The sequence below is a fragment of the Corapipo altera genome, unplaced genomic scaffold, assembly GCF_003945725.1.
Source record: "Corapipo altera isolate COAL_440 unplaced genomic scaffold, ASM394572v1 359, whole genome shotgun sequence".
In the NCBI taxonomy this organism is placed as follows: Eukaryota; Metazoa; Chordata; class Aves; order Passeriformes; family Pipridae; genus Corapipo; species Corapipo altera.
Window position 1 is genome coordinate 158,162 of NW_020884948.1, and position 17,940 is coordinate 176,101.

General features: G+C 40.1%; 1 protein-coding gene across 6 annotated transcripts in view; it reads right to left on the minus strand.

The window, feature by feature from the left end:
- The window catches only part of NFX1 (nuclear transcription factor, X-box binding 1), a 72,422-nt gene extending 55,002 nt beyond the window's left edge, over nt 1-17,420 (minus strand). For 5 of the 6 annotated variants that reach the window (XM_027662821.1, XM_027662819.1, XM_027662820.1 and 2 more), the window contains exons 1-4: nt 17,351-17,420; nt 10,106-11,155; nt 7,622-7,783; nt 2,320-2,397 (exon numbers count right to left, since the gene is read on the minus strand). In XM_027662821.1, coding sequence (XP_027518622.1) covers nt 2,320-2,397; nt 7,622-7,783; nt 10,106-11,155; nt 17,351-17,405 — 1,345 coding nt within the window. In that variant the 5' untranslated portion in view covers nt 17,406-17,420. Of the gene's footprint in view, nt 1-2,319; nt 2,398-7,621; nt 7,784-10,105; nt 11,156-15,143; nt 15,220-17,350 lie in introns of those variants that run through there. The other variant, XM_027662816.1, reaches the window with a different exon arrangement.
- Between the last annotated feature and the right edge of the window lie 520 nt (nt 17,421-17,940).

Below are 17,940 nucleotides of genomic sequence, written 5' to 3' on the forward strand. Positions count from 1 at the left end.
CATTCCCCCACTGTGTTTCCACATATCTTCAGGCACACTACTCACCTGCGACATTTCATACGGGATTGTGCCGCTCTCCCTCCTGCTGGTCGGCGGACCCCCACGGCCCGCTTGACATACTACGCTAATCCTCCTCCCTCCCCAACCCCTTCCCCCCCAAACCTGGAACGCCAAACCTCTGTGTGCTCTGAAGCTTCCTTCTCCTCTTTCATGGCGGCGCAGTACCTGCCGGCAAGGCTCCCCTTGTCTCTCCTTTCTCCTGCAACGGCCGAGCCCGGGGGCACAACTGCGCGTGCGCGGGAAAGGTTCCCGGCAGCCCGGGGGACCCGGCGAATTAATCTGACATACTGCTATCAAATCTCATAGTACTAAGTGCACGAGATGACTATCAAGGTTAAGGTTAATTGCAATGGTTAACACTCTCTTGGCTTTCTTCAAGGAAGGAATTAAATTACCAGTGCCAAGCCAATGTTATAAATTTGAGTTGTGACAATTTAAAGCAGCAAGAAAAATTTCTGGTGATATAGTTACATAATTTTAACTCTTTTAGTACATCTTTGTATATTCTACAAGTAGTAAGTTTGGAAAATACAAATAAATCCTATAAATAGCTTTCATTCACCTGAGTTTCAACTAAACTAACTGAAAATTCAGGAAAATCCCAAAAATCAGAAGCTTCAGAAGAAAAATAAGCTAGGAATTTCCTCATAAAAGAGAGGGGTAAAAATAAAAAACCCACACTTAACCACACAGCACATAGTCAGTATTTTGCATCAAATAGAAGATAGCTTTGCACATGTCCAAATTACGTATCATTAACGTAACACTATCTAAAGAAGATCAAACACTTGCATTACAACACCAGGCTCTGCAAATAGTAGTACTGTGGACAACTTAAAGTCCTTATTGTAGATCTCCTAAAACTATGAAATGGTCTTTAAGTTCAGGTACAATTTCTTCCCTATTTAACAGACAGAAAAAGTCTAATTTTCATTTGGTAAAAACATTCATTCATGGTCAATTCATTCTAACAGAATTATAATCCCTGTACTCATAAGATATTTAAAACCCGTGTCTTAGTTGCACTGCACTGTTCCTAACCAATTCACTGACACATTTAGATAAAAAGAACTATAGATAAAATTGTTTTCTATTTCAGTTTCTTTAGGGCAAGTTTACTGACACCAAGTTCCGGTCTCAACTTCAGAACATCCTATTTTGTAGAAAGAGAGGTGAAACTTTCCAGTCACTCTGACCTAAGGAAGGGAAACCTACGTGAAATCAATATAGATTTCAGAAATGTAAATCCCAAACAAAACTTATCCACACAAGTACAATTAAGTTACAAAATTCATTTCTCCTTCTTTGTAATATATTTATGGGCTGGTGAATGTTAGACTCACGTCATTTATCTTTTTTATTAAACATATTGTAATGGGTTTGTTACTCCCTTTGAGAAGGAAATGGAAATTGGATAGGTCATTTGATGTGTATTTTACCAATAAGATATTCCATACTATGTTACATCAGCTCAGATATAAAAGACGAGAAGGAAGTAAAGGGCTCTATCCTCTCTTCCTGGTAGCTGTATGGTGGTGGACGGGCTGCTTCTTCTTTGGAGGAAAACGTCTTTCGTGGGGAAGTAGTCTTTATTGTTAATTTTTCCTGTGTGTATAGTGCTTATAGTTCTTTTTTTTTTCCCCCTCTGTGTACATATAAAACTGCCTTTCTTGATAAATCTCGGGTTTTTATATTTTTTTCATCTCCCCTTTTCCCTCTGGCCGGGGTGGGGGAAGATCTGCACAGCCTTGGTGGACATCTGGTGTTCAGCCAAAGTAAACTATCCCAGGACACATATATACACATAAAGATCTGAAAAGTCTGAATATTTTTTCCTATTTAACCTGTATGTGTCCCTGAACAACAGAAATGACAAAACTGCTAAATCAATTTAAAGGTTTAGGTAGTTGTATGTTTGGTGCATCTCGCAAAAAAAAAAAGACATAACACATGCAGATTATTTCATTCCTTCTACCGAAGGAAACTTTCAAGACAGTAGTCCAAATCTATCGTCATTCCACAGAAATCACTATTTTTACATAATGATATGAAAATATTTATCACTTCTGACTTAGTATTTCTTTATTTTTCAGGTATCATATGTGTGATTCACTGTGCACCCATCTGCCAGTGTCAATTTTTTTTTTTAAGTTAAATTTCAGGCATGTAAGCAAACAAGCACCAACACTGAAATTCATATTAAAAAAAAAAATCAAAATGACAAAACTGTTTTTCTTTACAGGCAAGCAAGAAACTCACCACAGAAACAAGTGTAAGTCTTAGGAACTTGCATAGAGGCATTCTGACAAGCTGGACATCTCCAACCACTATTGCCATCTGTAGATAAAGAAATAAAATATAAAAAAATCTTGAAAGAGTTAATCTGCAAACCTAGAATAAGTGTTTTTGCCTTGTTTCTTACCACAGGTGCAAACAAACTATTTTTTTTCCATTTACTCAGAAGTGGTGAAAAAGCAGGTTAATAAAAATGCATTTTATACAGTATCAACATCTATACAGCAGTGCTACTACATTTGATCAGGCTTCAATTCTTTATTGAAGCAAACCCAAATTTTAAAATTCCACTTTTTCTCATATCATATTCCCTGCTACAAGATATGCTGCTAGAAGATAAGGTAGTCATCACCATATCTAAAGATGCGAGAAACAAAGTGTTAAAGAGAGGGAAATGAGTGAGAAAAATGTAATTCTCTAGTCTAAAGCACCACCTATATTTTCCTTTTCTTTATCCTCTCATGAGTTTAAGTGTCCTGTAGAAGACCAGTTTAGTGTTGCTTCATGTCCACAATAAATCAGTGTTACATAAACCAGAATAATCTACTTTGTTCATTTAAAGTTGCTAACACCCAGACATTGACTAGGACATTATTCTTCAAGCTGGTATTTTAAATAGTAATTTTCTTGTTTCTGCGTTCCAGAGGGGTGCTGGTTAGCCGTAAAGAAAAAACTTCAGTGTAAGGAAAGTGACATTAATGAAGATGTTTCCCAAATTCAGTACACATCTGGCTATGAAGAATATGAATGTGAGAGCACTACTGAACACAACGGGGGACGGAGAGGAGAGATATATGCTTTTATATCTACATATAGATATTAAAAAAATTAAATACACTGATTAGTACTTTTTGTCTCTCTTACCTAATCAATTCAACGCTGGTAAATTAATAAAGCTGTGATTTTAGAACTGTTCTTCATAATTAAGAAATCTGACCGAGATTCATGATATTTTCATGTTACAAAAGCAGAAGGGATTGCAAACAGGAAACTGTCTGATAAGACAATTGTACTACAACAATGTACACACACATCTTAAATTGGGTTGAAGACTTCTTACGTTAACCATCATAATCCACAGCAATAATGATTTTCACAAACTGAAAATGATCCAAATTATAGGTTCTAGGAATCTAAAGCATGAAATCTAAGGCAATCTAGAAATCTAAGGCATATTTCGTGCCTATTCTTACCACTCATTATCCTGACTCATATCATTGTGCCACTAAGCTTGCTGCAGTGATCTGCACAATTAAGGGCTGAGCAGTTGTAGGACAGTGGCTCAAGGTATATATTCTAATATTCATGCTCAAGAGTAATCTGCATTTCCTAAGATTTTTTTTCTTTTGACTGCTACAAAAAGAAGCATCTCAGAAGAAGCAACTCAGAGAATAGTGTTAAAAGCTACAAGTAAAAACCAACTGACTGAAATATGTATCTGCTGACAAAACTGTTAGCACCTTATGTGGCTCCTCCTAAAGCTAGTATACTAAACCCTAAGGGATTATTTTGTATAGTATACGTAACAACTCCATTAACAATTTCTTTCATTGTTATTCCATGTTATGTTTTTCAAAAGCTGTGAAGGTAAGTCTACCCTGAAAGCTTCAGGAGGCCAGCAGGCGGCCTCTCCTATCAGCAACTGCCCAGGAACAGGATGCCTAGTCCTCTAAAAGCAATAGTTTCTCTAGAGTATAGTGAAGGCCCCCATAAAATAGGAACCTTTCACCAAGCAAAACAGTCTTTCAAGATATATTTTATTCTTCTTCATCACTGATTATCCTTTGCTCTTTTAAGATGTTAATAACATTCATGTGGGTCCATCCACAAGGAACATACAAGGTTGCTTTCCTCCAAAATTAGAATGAATAAAAGTTTTCTTCAGGATTCAGATGCAATTACAGTAGTATAGAATGACACTTGACAGCCACATTTGTAAGGAGTGGTCCTATAAACACTCCTTACAAATCCTGATTACTGAAGAAAGTGAGAAGGAGGATGACCCTACAGAAAGAATATTTCATTTTCTTGACTATTCTCATAAACAGAAGCAAAGTAGGCAGAATTCCAACCAAAGACAGTAAAGGGGAATTGTCTAAGCAAAATCAACACACCTCATTGCATTTTACTAGAGATTGTTTTAGTATTTGCTATCCTCTCCCTCCTTCTAGGATAAAAAGATTCCTTACTTATAATTTATTGCTTACTTATTACTTATTTATTAATTATTAATTCAGAAGCGATGTTAGAGGCCAGCATTGGATTGGTACAGATCACTAGCCCACCTGGAAGTGGAGGCCATGGGCAGAATAGAAAGACACAGTTGTAATAACTCAAATACATCCGATCCTTCCAGACAAAATAAAAGTACCAGTTAAATTACCTTTACTGCAAAGAAGGGACAAAATGACTTAAACTTTTGTTCCATCAATGTAAGTGCACCATTGAAGCATCAGTTTTTTAAAAAAAGTTGAAAAAGGAAGGGGGCAAGTAACAACGATTTCCCCTTTATAAAGTTCTTGTGTGCAGTGCAGATATTTTTGTCAGATTGACCTTAGCTGTGTGATATCTAAAGGTCAAATTCCTTCAAGACATAATTCAAAATGTGAGATGTTTGTTTCCTCATAGGAAACAATCTTTCCACATGATGGCAAAGTGATGTTGAGTGCTGCTGACAACCTACACTGCAGAAATACTAAATGTTGGATGTCAACTGGTTGAGGTTCAGATGCAGATTGAGACCTGCATGAGAGTCCAAGACAAGAGGCTACAAACTGCCAACAAAGGGCACAAAGATGGGTGACACCAGCCAGGTGAAGAGACACTGAGACACAGCAAGAGCTGTGAACGGCCAACCTTTTAGATAACAAAGGGCACAGAGACCAGTGGTCTGAGCCAGAGAGCCAGGTGGATGGGCACTGGGAGAGATAGCAGGAATGGAGGATTCAGGAGTAAGAGTGAGCTTTGTGCACCCTGGGACTCTGAGGGATAAAAGTCCAGGAGTCTTTTGTTCGGGGTCCCTCCACAGAGGCACCAGCTTTAGCTGTTTCTGTATTACTGAACTGTGAATAAATTGTTTACGTAACTAGACATCTGAGACTCTGCTATGGGAAACCTGGGGTCAAACTGGTAAAGAAACCAGGTCTGACTGTGTGAGTGGGGTGTGCAGGGAGTAAAGCCAGGCGGGCACCTATTGGTTCACTGCAGCCGCCTGCTGTGAAGGGGCTTCGGTCTCAGCAGTTAAAGCGTCTAGTGTTGAGAGTGTGACTGCCAGAGAGCCTTGTAAATGCTCAGACTGTGAGGTTTCCTTAACACAAATCACAAGTCTAATGTTAGCAGACCAAGAAGAAAGCAATTCCCTGTGACTCCCCACAGATAATCAGGAGACTCTTTCACTTGCCTTGGTCAAACCAGATGCCATTTTTCAGATGACTGTCAAGACAATAGAAGGCAAAGAAGTCTCAGAGGAAAGACATCCTCAGTAAAAGAGAGTCCCTAAGAAGAAAGATACTGTAGAGTGTAAGAAGACTGTTGCAGTAACCTTGTTCTCCAAGGAGTTTCTAGAATCTAGACATTTAGAACTAAAAATAGTTCCCTGCACTTCTTGTCATCCAAGGATGTAGAGCCCCACACACCTTTTACTTCATTGACACTGTGCAGCAGGATGCTCTGCCCTGGAATGTGATCAAGTAACTCTTAACAATTTGCAAGGCTATCAGTGATGGGCTGAGAGGGGGTTGATGTGCTGGTTTTGGTGTTGAATTATGCTAAAACCAGTTGTCACATCAACCACAAACTAACATCTTGATAGTGAGGCAAAGATTTGGCAGATAAGCTGCTAAGTTGACCTGTGGACATGACTGGTTGTCAATCATTTTATAATATAAAGTCCAGTTCCATGTTCATATAGTAGATTTCTTCTAATGTACTCTTCTTGGAATGTGTGTGGAGTTTTCTCCCTTGAAGTGGGGATACCTCTCAAGTATAGTCCTGGAGGTTGAGTGAAAGAGATTTTTGCCCAGGACAATTGGTATGGGTGAGTTACATCAAATCTCAACTTAATAATTGTTTCTGGGGTTTTTTGTTAGCTTTAATATAATTGCTTTGATATAGTGCACTATACTACATTATACTAAACATTCTAGCTTTTACGCACTGTAGTAAATAACTCTGATTAAGATCCTTTGTCTAGCCATTTGTCATAATAAATAATACATTTTATATAAATATATCCAGTTTTCCATCTTTAACCCTGCAGGACAAAGTTGTACTTAAGACGACTGACAAAGCCTGATGCTAAGATTGGATCCAGCTCCCTGGAGGTGCCTCTCTGAGAAGGACTTTAGAAAGCAAGGGGGTCCTTTCTGCACCTCGTGACTCAGTAGGAGCTTCTCTAATAAACTTTGAAGCTCCCACTCCTACCCGCAACACACAATGATCTGGAACAGTGCACTTTCCTGGACCCACCTTTGCATTGGTGCCAACCTGATGGCCTGCTGTGGACCTGAAAATTTTTATGCTGGTTTCTCTCCCGCACTGTACAACGCTACCACTGTACAGCTGCAAAACTCTGAAAAGTTTACTCAGAACCTTTGCTCAGACACTTTGCCAGGCACATGCAGACACATGCACACTCAACCCCCCCCCGATGCCGCCAGACTTCCAGAATCTTCCAGAAAGATGCCCACAGATCTTCTGTGCATGCCCAGAATCTCCTGGAGGAGGTACTGGGGCACTTATTGGAAGAATCAGGATTATAAACACCCCAATTTTTTATGTGTATGCAGGCCCCCTCCTCTGATGGACCAGGACTATGCATTGCAACCTTGATCACCCACACGTCACTGGGGCCACAGATGGTGATATCTATCTCTTTTCCTATCTCTCTCTACTTTTCTCTTTCCAATTTTCCTCTCTTAGGAATGGCTATATACCCCTTTTCAAATCTGTTACCTTTTTTTCCAGTTATGTTTCAAAGCAGTAGCTCTAATAAAATTCATTGTTTTATCAGTTATTTAGCATAATTTCTCTTTAATCCACCCCAACAGATCCCTTTAACAATGAACCTAATTGCCCTGCCTCAGAGGCGGGTACAATATTGGTTACCCTAAACCAGTATTTTTAAGTAGTTTTCCAACACAAGAAACACATGAACGTGGCTACTAGATATATTTGAGAGAAAAATTATTTATACGTATAATATATATTTGAGAATATATATTATATATAATAGGTAAATATAATATAAATTTGAGAAAATACCAACCTTCCGCTTGTGAAGCTGGTGATCGTGCCCACTTCTTAATGCAATTCAGGTGGAATACATGATAACAATTCTGACAGCTCCACACTGGGGCTACTATTCGGACCACCTCACAGCACACCATGCATTCATACTTTTCTGTGGTCAGCTGTTCAATCAATGACCCTGCAAATGAAATATATTATTTGTGTATAAAACATCAGCTAGTTGAAAAACAAAATTCAAATTAAATTCCAAGATTTCTTTTAAATCATAACAAAACTTCTTTTACCTGTGTGGCTATAAATAAGATATTGGTTTACTCCTGGAAGATTTCAGTTTGATACTTTGTATACATTTCTTTAGTTTCAGAGCAGAAAAGGAATGAGATTCCCACAAAAGTGGCAACAAAAATTCCTGTTGATGAATGGCACTCATTCTGATCTTACAAATTAGTTAATAGTCTTAAGAGTGGCAGAAGCTTGAGATTTAACTCATCACTTTATATGGGAACTTTATCTTCACATAAAGTTTAAACCAATAAGATGAAAGTTCTCAGCTACAGAAATTTCAGCCAAAATTAAACTTAATTCCTATCCTTGAGTATTCCTGGAGGACCACACAACACATATCAACAGTGGAGTGCCTGAATTATGGGAAAAAGGTCTTTGTAAACTGACTGTTTTAGGAGTGGAATTACTGGGAAACAACAGTAGAAGTACAGGGTCTTTTGAGCCATATGAAAGCACAACACAGCTTCATTTCTGCCATTTTAATTCTTCCATCAAGGTAAGGCCACCAAGTCCACCTTAAAAATGTCCACTGAACTTTAAAATATCTTAAATACAAGTGTAAAATAAAAACGTAACATTTTTAGAGTGTGAAAATACAAGGAAAGTTTGAATTCATAATGAAGGAAAAGAAAATGAAAATAACAGAAGAAAATTACTATAAATTCAAAATGTGCTTGTACCACAAATGACTGCAACAAAGCCCATGGCTGGCTGGAAACTTGCAAGTGTTAACATTGTTTGCTCTCCTTAATAGGATTTTCAAGTTTCTTTTCTAGACCTCCTGCATCAAGCACCACAAGATTTAAAATTAAAAGTCATTTCTCCTTCTGTTCTCCCATAATTACTATCTGTTGTAAAAGAAGCATCCTCACCTGAAATGCACTTCTTTTCTCCATAAGCATAAAGCTATACAATACTCAGAAACTATAGCTATACCATAAATAGTTAAAAAACCACAAACTCAGTCCTCTGAAAATAGTGGCAGACACTGTTTCCAAAATAGCTTGCAAATAAAGCATGCAAACAAAGACTGCCATTTTGGAGGGAGAAGTTCCTTAAGTTGCCTGTAAAAGATTACTACTTCTCTTCCTGCTTTTTGCACATGATGTTTTTCACTTAATATTAATGCTGGGAGAAAGACTGAGCTTTTTTAAAGAAACCAGGAGCACAAAAGTTATTGCATTTAGGTTACAAAGGATTAAGGAAGATCCTGATCCTTGAGCTTCTCCTAATGGAACAAAATTTCTGACTAGAGCTATGCTTCCCAATTATGCTACTATTTTTTCATGTCTGAAATAGAAGAGATGCTGAGAAGCAAAATTTTCACTAGATTTGATACCACAGTTACATTAACAGGAACTACTCTATTCATCTCTGTCATCCTGGGCTGCAGAAGATAAGGTTGAGATGCTCTGTAAAAAAAACAAATATCACTCTTGGTGTTTCTCCTTATTGCCTCTGAACACTTAAGCCTCACAATTTAAGTGCACACTTAAGCTTATGTAAAACTGAAAGAAAAAGCTACCTAGGTTTCTCTTGAAACAGAAACATTATTTAGTGTTTCTAATAGCACTGAAGAGATTCAGCTGATTTCCATTTAATGTTTTCAGTCACTAGTGGTATGAGTCAGCAGAAAATTCACTCCGACATTCAAAACCCGTGAGTCTGCTATACACTGTGAACAAACACTACGTTTCTGTTCTCAAACTTCCAAAAACAGTGTCCAGAGATCGCCTCTATTTCTAATTACCTTTCAATACTACCATTGTAGGAAAAAACCACAAAATTCAGTTAGAAGCAGAACACAGTTTCTCTGTCCAGCATTTTCCTATTTCTACATATAACATGAGAAAACTCATTCTGCAAAAATCAGTTTAGCACTGTCCTCCTCCAGTCCCATTGTTCAGAACGCTTAGAAGTTTACTCCCACAACACATGTTTTAACATGGTCCCTGACCAGGTCATCATTTGCAGTTCGATAGTGAAACAGAAAAAAACTTCAAACAAAATCTATCCTTCCCCAGTAAACTTATAGAACATGTCGTCACTCAGAAATCATGCATCTACATTTAATTCTACCTTCTGAAACCAATACCAATCTAATGTGAAATAATAAGCCTCTTCAGCTACTCAAGGCAGTAGTTGAAGAGAAAAGTTTAAATTATTCATGATTGTATCTTTAATGCAGGAGTACAGAACAGTCTGGAAAGCTTACCGGTATGAGTTTCTTTGTTTTTTGGTACATCACTTTGCTTTTTCCAGTACTGGGTCCAGCTAAAATGAAGTGCAGGTGCCTGATCCCCCTTTAGCAGGAACTTTCTTCCACTGAGTCTGACAGACTCAGACAATTGATGTCTGACTTCTTTGGTCAAGTTTTCATCATTTTTGTGGACAGGGAGTTCTTTCTTCCTTTCATTTTTATCTTTTGGAGTATATGCAAGAGAAGACTTCTTACCTACTTTTGTATTCTTACTACGGTGAGAATCATGTCTTTTCTGACACTCCTTTTCTACTGAGGGTTTGTTCCACACAGGCTTCCGGGGATATCTTTTGTTTAGATAATTGTAGCCTTTTTGCTCATCCCCACTACCAACAGGTGCATCGCAGAATGCCTTTCCAAGAGAAGATTCTGAAGAGTCAGACTGTATCAAATCCAAAGATGGAACATTTTCAAGCAGCTCTACTTTCTGTTTAGAGCTCACTCTCTTTTCACGGTCATGTACTTGCTTTCCCTTCTCCCTGAAACCTCTTCCAGATGCATGCATCAGATGCGTTTTCTTTGGCTTTGCTCCTCTGCTATCTGCATTAGGTACCTCCCTGTCACTCTCTGAGGAGAGAAAATCATTGTATCCTTTAGGAGGTGCTCTTCTACTGGGTACTATTGCAACATCTGAAATTTCTGGACCTGCAGCAGCATCAGCAGTACTTTGCCTTATCTTATTTCTAGTACATGTGCTATCATTTCTTGATCTGTGCAATCTCTGGTTTGGCAAGTTGCAATTCTTCAAACTTTTACTGGTACTAAAATACTGGTCGAAGTCTTCAGAATTCCCATACTGCCTTTCTGGATTACAAAAGCCATGGTGCTTTGTGGAAGAGGTTTCATGGTCTGTACCTCTTTCAGAAGACAGACTAGGAAATGATAAATTACTTCTATTCTGATTACTGTTAGACTCTTTCCTATCTTTATTTACCCAGTTTATATCTGTAGGTTGTCTTTCTCCAGGAATGGAATCAGTAGCATCAGGACTGAAATTCAATGTACCTAAAAATTCAAAAATAAAAGCAAATATGTAAAACTATGAAATAGTAAATACTTCTTCTCAGCAAAATTACTACACATGCAAAGGTCCAGAAGTTCAATCATTCCCATATTTCACACAACTGCAAACAAGCTTCCAGAAACTAGAACTGAATCATACAGTGTTTTGTAGAAGACTCCTCTTGTTATCTTTACAGAAGGACTGTGATGACCCAGAGTTAAGAATATAAAAATAAAAGATAAAGAAAAATGTTTGAAGCAGTACAAGACATGCAAGTGTGATAATCAATGTTTAATATCTGAAGTTTTTCCTAGCATGTTTACATACATACACAAACCTGAAGAAAAAGGGGTTCTTTAAATACAATTGTCTACATCTGAAATTTTAATATTATACAAAACTTTGAATATAAATTAAAAGTAGCAATAGTAAATGTTTGCATGAACTCTGATTATACTGTTCTACATACAGACATATTAAACAGTAAAGGGACTATCCAGGGCAGCTTTGCAAAATTATTTTTCAGAGGCCATCAACATGAACCATGCTTCTACTTCAGAGGTCTTCTGTAATTTCTATGTCTCTAAATAAAAGAAAGAGGTGCACATAGGAAATCCTATGTTGCTCAATTTCCTGTAACATTGTGCCAGCAGTGCCTGTCTGCAACAGATATTATTAGGTGAATATCAGGGACAGTTTAACAGACTGTGGCATATTGGATAAGTCTTACACAGGAACGTAAAAAAGAGAAGAAATTTCTAAAATCTCATGGGGGTAGTACAGATTTTACCTGTTGAGTAGGTTACCCTCATGGTAGGGCAGGGTGCATGAGAATTCCTGGTTCATGAGAATTCAAAGAAATAAGTGCTTAGGTTATGACTTAGGCCAAGAGACTCTCCAAAAAGCTAATGCTACCTAGATCTCTCAAGTACTGTTATAGGTTTAAAATCGTCTCTTGTAATTTTACCATACCACCATTAGGGAGTACGTGCTGACAACAGTACCATGATCAATACAGAAGTGGAACGAAACAAACAATACTGATTAGTACCAGTTTTTCTGACTGGACAAGCACTCATTTTTTAATTGACCCCTTTTTATCGAGATACTATTTTTGGCTGAATTTAAGGGTGTCTCGAGTACTATGTGCAGTTTTGGGCTCCACAACACAAGAAGGGTATAAAAATATTAGAATGTGTCCAAAGGAGGGCAACAAAGACAACGAAAGGACTAAAAGACATGAGAGGCAGCTGAAAATACCAGCCTTGTTGAGTTTGGAGGAGACTGAGGGGTGACCTCATTGCTGCCAACAGTTTTCTCACGGGGGAGAGCGGAGAGGGAGATGCTGATCTCTTCTCCCTGGTGGCCAGTGATAGGACATGATGGAATGCCTTAAAGCTTCATCAAGGAAAGGTCAGATTGGATAGTAACAGGAAAAAATTCTTCAATTAAAGGGCAGTCAAGTACCAGAAAAAGCTTTTCAGGGAAGTAGTCCTGACCCCAAGCTTTTTAGTGTTCAATAAGTGCTTGAATAATGCTCTTAGATATCTAGTTTAACTTTTAGGTCACTCTGTGTGATGTCAGGCACTGGACTCAATGACCCTTTTGAGTCCCTTCCAACTCAATATTCTAGGATTATATGTTCAGTTTATATACTATCTCTCAGTTTAATTTGAGGACTGATGTCTTCAGTTTTAAGTAATTTAAATAACCAATTCTTTCACCTGAAGACAAATGACAATATAGTGTGTACATAACAATGTATTTGTGTCAGCACTATGAATACCCAGACAAGAAATGGTCCAGTCTGCTGAACATGAAGCATAAGTTAATTGGAAGACACTCCCTGCAAATCTTACAATACCGGTATTAAATTGTACCAGGAAGAAGAAAAAAAAAAAAAGAGGAATGGTGCATTCACTTTCCTGTTCACCCTTACAGGCTTTAGAGAAACTCTGTGATATCTTCAGTTTAATGACGCATTGTACCATGTAAAACACTCAGCTGCCATCGTGAGGGCAAAAACCAAAAACTACATTCAACAGCAATTACACCAACTGATAAAAAAAATCCATTAACAGCTCTTAAATACAATGCATTTGTCCCTTCTAGGTGCAGAGGGACAGAAACTAGAAAGGTATGTCAATGTGAATACTTATTCTACAGTTGCCTTGTTCCTTATATTCTTCCTCTTTGTCGTTTCTTGGGGGTCAATAGTTGTTTACTATTGGCAAAATACACTGGATGGGCTGCACATCTGCAGCGTCTGAAAACTGTCATTCTACAACTCCCCGATCTACCCCAAAAGCAGAAACATCTTTCAGTTTTAAGCTCCTAAAATCATACACTCACTCTGTCCATGAAGTTGCAGGGCAAAAGCCAGTTTATACCCTAACACTGCACAAGTGCAATTCAAAACTTACCTATGAGATTGTTGTTGATAACACAGCACTGCCACAACAATAAATCAACTTCAGAACTTATGCCATGCAACAGTATCTGTTGCAATTATCTTAAGTATTATAAGGCAAGCGTAGAAGTGGTGCATCATCCAGACTAATCTACTGTTTTTCAGTAAAGCAATTTTTAGCTCAGTATACCTACTTAAGACTTTTTATTCCAATATATATAAACCATACAAAAGATTTCACAATCAGAGCTGACCTGCAGCCTGATAGAAAGATAATCAGACAAGCAGACATTTGACTGTACCCGCTTTACTGAAACTATCAATCTCTGCTCTCTGAACCATGTCCTAGGCCATTTCACCTGCCACAAGGCAGTTGAGGGTCCATTTTCATACCACCAAAAAATGACCTCAAGTAACTTTTCCGTCATGATAGCCAGGCTGCCAAGAACAGGGGATGCTGTTTAGGACATAAACTAATGATAATCTTAATCTGAATTAACATCAGGGTGCTGCAAAAGTAGAGATTGATATTTTCTTCTTCACCCAGGACACAAAAATCCAGGATTCTTCCTGACAGAAATCCAACAACTCTATAAACAATGAAATGAGTTAGCTCATCAGTGGACCTCAATGTGACATTGATTACCTGAGAAATCTACCTAGACTAGAAGAAATTAAGAATGTGATGAAAAAACTAAATATTGTTAATTACTCTAGGCAACAGTGTTATTTCTGGATACATGCTCAAGACACAATTACATAAGGATTATGTGCCCATAATGCATAATAAATCATTAAATGCAAGGCTGGAATATAGATCTTGAAAGGTTTCCCTCCTTTTCCTCAGCAGCCACAACCCGTAAAATTAAAATTAATCTGAACCTGCATGATACAAGTACGCAGGGCAAAACAAATAAAAGAAAAAGCGTTTTCTTGCACTTGTGGCGCTAAATCCCCGTCCAGGTCGGCTCGGGTCCTTATGACGCTCTCCACTCGTGAGCCCTTGCCGAGATCACTCTAGACAGGTAGCACCTGCTCTAAGCAATAACCTCCTGCACGTCCAAGACCTCTACTCACAGATTCCTCGAAAAGCCGCGGTTTTACAGCAGCTTGTAGGGTTAAGACATTGTCACTGTCATTGCCCTGTGCAGGCAGCCTGAAACCCGGCTTTCACGGGCACGGGTGTCGACAGAGAGCAGTAGATTCTCCCGAAACCAACCGCCTCTTTAGATTTTCTCTGACATTACCATTCCTTTGTCACATACTAGAAGCTCGTACGTTCCTCCTTAGGCAAAATTCTCCCTAGCGCGTCCTGCGGCACAGGCAAACCCAGCCATTTTGAGCGTCACAGGCGCCGCCAATTTGTGGCGGGCGGAGGCGGGGTAGCGGCAACAGGTGGTGCCGCAACCCGCAACCCGCAACCCGCACCCCTCGACGAGCCAGCACTCGGCCACGACCGCCATGGCGCAGGCTTCTGCCCGGCAGTATCGCTGCGGAGTGATGGCCGCTCCTCCCCTTCACTGGGCCCACCCCACCTGCAGGGCTGAGACCCCCCGCCCCAGCCCGGCAGTCGCATTCACCTGCGCCGGGCCGCGCCTCCGCCATGCCAGCGCCAACCTCGCTCCGCGGTCCAGCGTCCTCGCCGCCGCGCACGCGCACGGCTCGTGCCCGCGCCACCACCAAGGCCCGCCTCTGCGCGCGCAGCCGCACGGAGCCCCGAGCGCGAGCGGGAGAGCAGAGGCGCCCACGAGGCGGGAGGGACGGGGTGGGGCGGAGCGGAGCGCGGACGGCAGCGCCCACCGCGGGGCCGTGAGACCAGCCGGTGTCGTGGAGTCGGGGGTGCTGCGTGTCTGGCCGACGGAAAGAGCTGGACATCGGAAGCCTTCTGTGATACTGCAAAGGAGGAAGAAAGGAAAACTAACAGCGACAAAGAAATCCTAGCGCTGGCAATAAATTGATCATTTGTTTGGCAATCGGCTTGCTTGCTGCATTTAGACCCCGGCTAAGCGGCCCAAGAGCAGGAGGGTGGGTTCAGGACAGCTGGTGCCTCTGTCTCAGTGCAAAGAGGTGCTTTCTGTAGCCACAAGATAGAAAGCAGGGATGTGTCATCAGGCTGTCTATTGCATCTTCCATGCAACTGCTTAAAGGAGGTGACAGAGACACACACAAGAATTCCCATACTCCAGCTGGTGCTGCAGACAAATCTTATGCTCCAGCTACAAATACTCCATAAGAATTGCATGATTCATCATACTGCAGGTTTCAGCACCAGTGTTTAACCATTGTATGATTCAAACCTCCCTGCAGAGGTTTGCAGTGCCATGGTTACAGTACATCTACTGAACATTTCGGAGTCCTTACAGAGCTGCTGATCTTTACAGACACTGCAGAGAAAGTTCACAGTTTTATAGCATCAGCAGCTCTGAAGAATGGCACCTCAGGAGCACTGCTGCATGCAGTCTGTCTGCATTTTGACCTCCACACTCTCCTGGTGAAAGTCTCCCTTCGAAGTTCCATTTGCTGCATAGCTCTATTGCTCCTAGTCGGCAAAGTTCATGACTTTAAAGCCCTTAAAGAAACAGTGGGTTTATTGCAGAAACACTAGCCATTGAAATGCATCCCAGACTCCTGACATTGCAGAGGAAGTTTGCAAACCAGTATAGCAACACCCTTATGACGATGCTACATGTTTTGCCATGCATTTTGAGTGTGTTTGAACTGCTTTACTATATGTAAACATGGTGATCATCTAAGGTTGCAAAGAAAGGTACGCAGCAGTGGCATCCCTTCAGAGACATATGGTTTTCCAGCTGCTGTCAAGAAACTTGCAATAGTCCTCTGGTTCCCATAGACTTCTTTGTAACTACTGTAAAGATGTGTCCATAATATTCACATAGAACTACTAAAAATGTTTAACACTGCTTTTCATGAATACCACAGTACTACCACTTCAGCATCCACACTCTTTTTTTGTTACCACCAAGAAACCAGTTTCTCTCTGGAAAGTGCTACAGGGATTTTCACCTGTATGTTCTGTTGCACATTTGCCAATTATTAGGTCCATACAGGTCTTCCTTTGTTCTCTGTTTTCCCTTTTTATCTAAACAGTTCTGCTTTTTTTTTTCCTTTCCTGTCTTAAATTGCATTGGGACAATTCCATCCACTCCTGATAGCCTAACTTAATTGCCTAACATTTCTGTACGTGCATGTGATTTTATTTTCTTCTTTAGTTTGGCCAAAATAGTCTTTTTATCTTTTTCTCATAATTTCTTCTTTTCAGCTCAAGGGTCGGACAAGGATCTCCCCACTGAATCATACACCTTCTCTTAAAACATGGGGTTTTTTCTACTTTGTCACGCTTGAATATTTATTTCCCCATCTTTTTGCCATTTATCACTCATTTCTTTTTTCAGTAGCTGCTTTTTCCATCTGACCAGTATGCCTGTCAGGAAGTAGCAGGGACAGAATGCTCCATATGTAAAGTAGAGCTGGGAGCTGAGAGTCAGTAAATTCCACAATACCTGAGCAAGAAGAGCAAAGCAAGTTCACCAACAGCCCAGGCAACAGGTCAGGTTGCTATGCGAGCCTGTAATGACAAGGCAGCTCAAGCCAAAAGTCAAGCCAGCGGGCAAGGATTAGAGAGGGTAGACACAAGCATATCTGCAACATAGTTAAGGAGGAAAGGACAAGAGCAGGTATTTTAAAGCAGCAGGAGAAAGAGCAAGGGGCAGGCACCTATTGAGGTTTTTCAATAGGTGAAACCTGTTGAAACCTGAGAGCTACTTACAAAAGTTGATGCTGAGCTCATCCAGACAAACTCCCAGGGTGGGGGGAAGGGACATGGGAGAGATGTACTCAGGTCTCTTACATAGCTGTCTTCAGCAGCAGGGATGCCTATAAACAGCCTTGCCTTCAAGGGAGAGGGGGAGATGAGGTAGAGAAGCAGAAGGAAGGGAAACCCTAGCCATTGTTGTCTGTGTCAGCATGCATGCCAAAGAAGATAAATCTCTAATAGAAACATATTCACTCCTGAGCTGGCATCACTGTATAGTCATTTTTAAGAACCAGTCAGCGACTGGGGTCAGTGACTACTGAGGACATGCTTTGACATGAAGACAGCAAGGTTGTCATGATGCTGACATTCTGGTGAGGAAGATGAAATGGTCTACAGCCAATAAATTACAAGTCTAGATGTTCAGCACGAGTCTTCTGCATATATACAATACCCTTTTGTGCAAAGGATTTCCTGGAATTCCTGGTTTTTAAAGAAGCTGTTCCTAGGTAATTCCAGATGCCATTAGGGTTGCAATCCCTGCATCCAGAAGCAATAATCTAATACAGTACTGTGTACACCTCCAGAAGGCAAGGGAAGAGTGC